Raw genomic sequence first — 6252 nt, 5'->3', positions numbered from 1 at the left:
TGGATCTGTCGAATGGTTTTGAGAGGAGAAATAGTATCAGCTTAGAGCGATCAGTCTCCAAAGCTGATATTCAGCCAGGCCCCTCGCTGGCAGCGACATCAGAAACCACGTTAAATCAGCTTGAAAACAATGTCTTCCTTCAACAAATGCCTCTACCGCTTGCCTGCCAACACCGTCCACCAGCCCGCCCCTGTGGCCCAACCATCCCGCCCAGTTTACCGTCAGCCTACCATCAACATTGTCCATCAATGCAAACATACAACATCGCCCAATCACCGCTCACAGCATTGAATGGCTGTCGATCAAAATCAACGACCTCTCAGAGCCTGATCTTCATTCAAAATCGTTTATTCATGTTTTAAAAAAATATTCAAACCCTTACCTTAAAACACACAGACGGGTCTGTCAACTGCACTGTTCAAAACACCCAACCACCCACATGCATGTCTTAACCTAAAAAAAAAACTGAGACACCCTACCAACACGAGCCATCCGTCTCCAGCACCGTCTCCAGCCGACACCAATGGTCCCCATCACCCAAACACAATCACGCCCCAATCAACCACTAAAATCCTCCTCATCCCACACCTGTCTCTGCTCACCTGTCTCACGGTCAACCATCAACAATCAAAAAGAGAATCACGACACGAAACCAAAAATCATGGTTTCAGATTTAAATTGGTAAAACGCATCCGTTTAATCTGTTTCAACAGTGCCTGTCACATCATCATCAACAACAACCTTAAAAATAAGTCTTTGAAAAGATTACTGTACCCAGGAAAAACACTATTTTAGAGCCAGTCCGTCACTTTAGCGACGGTGCCGAGTCAACGTAAAACCGCTCATTTCCAGCAACGACCAACATCAGGTCGCTGCATCGACTGGATGGTCTGTTGCCTACCTTAACAACAAAACAAAGCCTGTTGATCCAGCCCAACACCCAGTACACAAAGAGCAAAAACGCAAACACGACGGTCAAACCCTGTAACACCAGCAGCAGCCGAACCCCACCACACCACAAACGACGACCGCCCAGTTCGGTCACCCCAGCCACCAGTCACGGGCGACAACTGACGCCGATCCCGCCCAGATCCTTCAGCCGGCACTAACATCCACGCTGCGATTTTTCATAGCCTTCTGTTTCAACGAATTTATTTCCATGCCGATTAATCGACCGTCAATCGAATTGTTGTCATCGTCGATTTGACAATGCAAAGATATCAATGAAATACATGAAAACATATGTTCCATAAACATCAGTCAGGTCAGCCCGACTTACGAACCTCACAGCATCTCGTTTCACCTCATCTCATTTAAAAAAGCTCACATTGCCCACACCCCAGGCCACAGTCCTGCGGCCTGAATTACCACATCCCCCAGCAGCAGACATGATCGACAGACGGTCTGACCCTGGCATGATCTCTGCTGCCTCTGTGCCCAGATCTGATAACAGCCTGAGCTGGCTTTAGCGCCCACCAGAACCCGCGAAAACGCCCAACAACGGTGACTGGCCCGTCATTCCCAGCAGCAGCCGGAACCAGCCTCACTGCACTGCCACTGATCACCACACTGTAACAACATCACAACAACAATCATTCCTTTATTTTATGTAGAGAAGTTACCCATCTCGATGAGACCAAACAGTTGACGGAGAAAACCGAACCGTCGATTTTGCCGGAGGCCCTGTACCACGATGACCGGGTCAAACCGAACCCGAGCGCATCTCAGAGGGGCCCCGTTACACATATTTCACCTGGCCATTTCAGAGTCCGCGTGATCCGTTTGCGGCTGCAGCCCAGTCCCGGCTGCAATGAGCTGGAAAATCGACCTCCGTCCTCCCGCCTAAACCTCCACATCAGGACCAGCGACAGGCACACCTCACCACACAGTGCAGAGTCAGGCCCACAGCCTGAAAAATCAGCCTGTCTGTCTGGGACCATGTGACCAGCTGACGTAAACTGTTCAAAGACGGTTCAAAGAACGCCCACGGTCTTTGTTGACTGTCCATATCTCCAGAACGTCACGAATGCATCAAAGTATGCACACACGATAATATTATTTATATAGAGTTATAGTTTTTTTTTTAGGTTTTGTATGGCTTCCATTCAAACCTAAAAATATATATATATATATATATAACAATATTAATCAATTATTGCATAAAAATACTATATTACCTCATTTGCTGATTGATTTATAAAGTAGAAAATTTCTATTTGGGCTATGTCAACCCTTTTAAATAAGGTGGATTTAATTTCATAACATTTTCTAGAGATATAAAGATACTCCAATAAATATATGTTAGTTAGTGTAGCCTTGAGAAATACGCAAGAAAACCCTAAAGAAAGGTTTTTACTTATATGAATCTAAAGAAATTGTATGCTTTACAATTTATTTAAAACATATTTTATCATTTTGATCTTGTGTATATAAAAAACTTAAAAAAAAAAACCATATTCAAATATACATTCTTTACAAACCATCATTATTTAATCGTAAAACAATTTTCTGAGAACAATTTTTACGTCAAAACAGTACATAACACACTTTTTAAGTTCCAAAACTAGTAAATACAATTTTTTTTTTCAAAAACCAATATAATCTTATATACACAAAATATTGATATTTTATAACTCTACACATATAATTATTATAATAGATATAATAAATGTACCTAACATCATATGTGGACGTCCACAAATAATAAAAAACATAAGAAAGATTTAGAAAATAAGAGAGGATGTTGGAAGTTGATTTCACAACACTCATTTAATGTTTGTAGAGTTTAAAATCTACATACCGTAGATCACGCGGACTCTGATAAATATATACAAATGTAAATATAATATAGCAAAAATTACCTCTGGGGCCATATAACCAAGGGTGCCAGTTTGACCAGTCATATCATGAGTATTTTGAGCCTCAACTCTAGCAACACCAAAATCAGCAATTTTTAGTTTTCTATCCACGTCCAGCAACATGTTCTCTGTTTTCACATCTCTATGAACAATTTTTCTTGAATGCAGATAGCTTAATCTGCAAATAAAATAAAAAATAATTATTTATTTATTTATGATGCTAATTTTTGAAATAATAAAGAAATGAAATGACTAATTTACCCTCGCGAAAGATCAAGTGCAAGTTCAATAACAATCTTGTAAGCAAGTTTTCTTTGTCTGTGTCTGATGAGAAATTGTTTTAAGGTTCCTCCAGCAAGATACTCTACAACCACACAACATGCTCTTGCTGGAATTGTGTTATTCTCACCATTATTTAGAGCATTTTTCTCTGGGATTTTAAGGTCTGATGTACCCATTGATGCTCCAATAAACTGCAAGAAAATATCTCAAATTTTAATTATCTTCAAATCATAACTTTTTTTTTTTTTAGGGAAAAAAAGTATTTTTTATGTAACAGGTCCATATGCAAGATCGATTACATGCATCGATGTGCATATCTATACTTTTTACAGGGATGTATAAGTAATTCCAATTTTTTTGAGTTGTGTAGCACAAATTTGTAAAACAATGTAAAACATTTAAATAAGAATGAAACAAAAACAAGTTGCATGAATACATATGAAAATTCATAAATCAGATTTGTGAAATATTTTGGCTATTGACTTATGCTTTATATGATTTATATATTTTTCATATAACTATTTGAAATCTTTTGCATTTCATTCAAATCAGTCCAAAGATTGCCTTCTAACATTAACAATAATTTGATTAACTTTTAGTCAATTAATCAACATAGAAAATAAATTCATTAAAATTAGAAAAAATATAGAAAAAAATCACCTTTGTAATATTTGGATGGCCAAGTTTATGCCATACAGCAACCTCTTGTTTGAAAGAAGATCTAAGAGCAGCAGTTTCAGCATCTGTTGTGAGACCATCTTCACCCCAATCCAATAATTTCACTGAAACAAACAAAATTAACCAATTTCTTAAAAACAAATTAAATCATTTATGATTATGAAAATTATAAATTCAACACTTTTATAATTATTATTTTAAGTTTGAAATATATTATCATGCTATCTTATATATTTGCATTTTTTATGGGCTTTTGCCCTAGTAGCACTAAAAAATATTTATTATTGTCTGACTGGTCTTAGAGCATTTTATTTGTTAAAATGGCCTTAGGGCCATCAAATCAATACGCAGCATATGAGTGCTGATTGGACCTTTTATAAAATAAATAACACTGGATTTTTACATTTTGACTCTTTTTTAAAATCACTAAAGTGACTTAGTTTTGGATTTTTTTAACCGCTTTTTTCTAAAAATATTATTGTTTTTCTAAAATTTTTATTAATCTTTCAAAGACTTTTATTTTTTTAAAATTTATTTATTATTATTAATGTAGCAAGCACTATTTAAAAACAAATTAAAACTATTGGATGCGATTTTTTTTTACCAAATTTCATCCCCATCTTTAACCATAATTTTGTTTCATATGCGCATAGTCTATCTTTTTTTTTAATTTAAATTTGTGGTTAATTTTATTTATTATTAAGATAGCAAGCAAAAATTTGAAGAAAAAGCCCAAAACAAAGAATAATATGGTTATAAGTAGAAAGAGAATTTTAAATAATAGTTAATTTAATTTTAAAATATCTATGTGTGTCTAAAAAATAACAATAATTAATAATAATATTTAAATTATTTAAATAATAGGAACCACAATTATTGTTTTTGAGCTTATTATTAAAATAATATCAACTAAATTTGGAGTGCAAATACAATTGGATAACCTCAAAAATTGGAGTAGCTAAATTATTTAGATTCTATCTTAATAATAAAGAAAAAATTATCTCAATTTTTTTTTTTAAAATTAAGACCACATGCATATGAAACAAAATTATAGTTAAAGATGTGGTATGATGTTTTAAAAAAAAAACAATCCCATAAATTTTTTTTTTGGTTGAAATAGTGCATCCTATCTTAATAATAATAATAAAATAATATTTTTTAAAAAATAAAAAGGTTTTTGAAAAGATTAATAAATTTTAGAGAAACAATAATTTTTTTTTAAAAAAAACATAAATAAGCAATTTTAGTGAAAGAAAAGATCAAAAATGCAAAAATTCAGTATTTTTTGTTGTTTTAAAAATATTTAGTCAGCAGCCCATTCAATATATGAGTATTGATTGGAAATAGATTTGATGGCCCTAAGTATATTTTATACATAGACACTGATAGGACAATGATTTGATGGTCTTAAGGCTATTTTGACAAATAAAATAGCTCTAGGATCATTTAGACAATAATAATTTTTTTTAAGAGCCATTAAGGAAAAAAAAAAATCCCATTTTTAGTATATTAGATTGTAATTTTTAATTGTAAAAACCAAAGCCCCAATGAAAATAAAATATCAACTCTCTTGTTTGTTTGAAGATGGACAACATTATGTTTTCAAACTGGTTTAACATGTGAAAATAACAAGTTTCTGAAATTCATACCAGCAACATCTTTACCATCATAATTCCCACGATAAACTGTACCATAAGTCCCCTTGGCTACAACATGCCGAATATCAAGCTTAGCAAGATCGATCTCCCATTCTTCTTTCGGCTTCGGCGATATCGTGTTTGTGCGGCTCATCGTCCATACTCTTGAAAGTGTCTTCTCTAGCTGAATATCAAGCTTTTTTAGATCAATTTGATCAGCTCTAAAGAACATTTTCTTCTCACTAACTTCTCCAAAACCATTCAATTTGGAATCCATTGTTATATAATATATACGTACATATATATATATATATATATATATAAAGAGAGTGAGCTAGAGATGGCAATGAGAGAGATTAATTTGAAAGGTGATGTAGAAGTTGTGAGGCCAAAAGATTCAAAGAGAACCTTTTACCTTTGAAGAGGAAATAAAGAGAGAGGGAGAGGTTGAAAAAAGAAGTTTGGAGGTAAAAATAGGGTTTGATCGAGAAGGAACAGAGATGGTAGAGGGATGTCTTACGTACGTACGTCATTTCTTTCTTTGGCTTTGCATGAACAACCCTCAATTCATTTCTTGTTATTTTTAGTTATTTGTTGTGTATTTGGCTGTGAAACTTAGTTTTAGAAGATTTTCTAAGTATGCATTCATTAAAATAATAAAAATGCTGGATATGCTATTAAGGGGAAAATTAAAATTAAAATATTGTTGTGGGGGGAAATAAACTTGAATTGACTGAGAGATAATGAAGGTGAAACAATTTGGATCATGAATCGGTGCACATGGAATGGAAATCACT

At 34.0% G+C, this 6252-nt stretch overlaps 1 protein-coding gene across 1 annotated transcript; it reads right to left on the bottom strand.

Moving 5' to 3' along the window:
- Nucleotides 1–1364: 1364 nt before the first annotated feature.
- Nucleotides 1365–5732, bottom strand: LOC120284010 (serine/threonine/tyrosine-protein kinase HT1-like). Its single transcript, XM_039290837.1, has 7 exons — nt 5468–5732; nt 3801–3922; nt 3120–3331; nt 2862–3036; nt 2801–2817; nt 1878–2000; nt 1365–1569 (listed from the first exon to the last, which is right to left on the bottom strand). Exons 1-7 carry the CDS (start codon nt 5730–5732, stop codon nt 1365–1367), a joined length of 1119 nt encoding a protein of 372 aa, XP_039146771.1.
- Nucleotides 5733–6252: the final 520 nt, after the last annotated feature.

The sequence above is a fragment of the Dioscorea cayenensis genome, chromosome 19, assembly GCF_009730915.1.
Source record: "Dioscorea cayenensis subsp. rotundata cultivar TDr96_F1 chromosome 19, TDr96_F1_v2_PseudoChromosome.rev07_lg8_w22 25.fasta, whole genome shotgun sequence".
Taxonomy (NCBI): Eukaryota; Viridiplantae; Streptophyta; class Magnoliopsida; order Dioscoreales; family Dioscoreaceae; genus Dioscorea; species Dioscorea cayenensis.
The sequence above is the reverse complement of the archived record's forward strand: the minus strand, read 5'-3'. Positions and strand labels throughout refer to the sequence as shown.

Excerpts from the sequence above, each read along its gene's own strand:
- LOC120284010 (XM_039290837.1), bottom strand. The coding sequence starts at position 5,732 with ATGGATTCCAAATTGAATGGTTTTGGAGAAGTTAGTGAGAAGAAAATG. Across the intron at positions 3,923-5,467 it reads TGATGGTAAAGATGTTGCTG|TGAAATTATTGGATTGGGGT; the intron begins GTATGAATTTCA and ends TGTTTGTTTCAG. Across the intron at positions 3,037-3,119 it reads GCACTTGATCTTTCGCGAGG|ATTAAGCTATCTGCATTCAA; the intron begins GTAAATTAGTCA and ends TTTTATTTGCAG.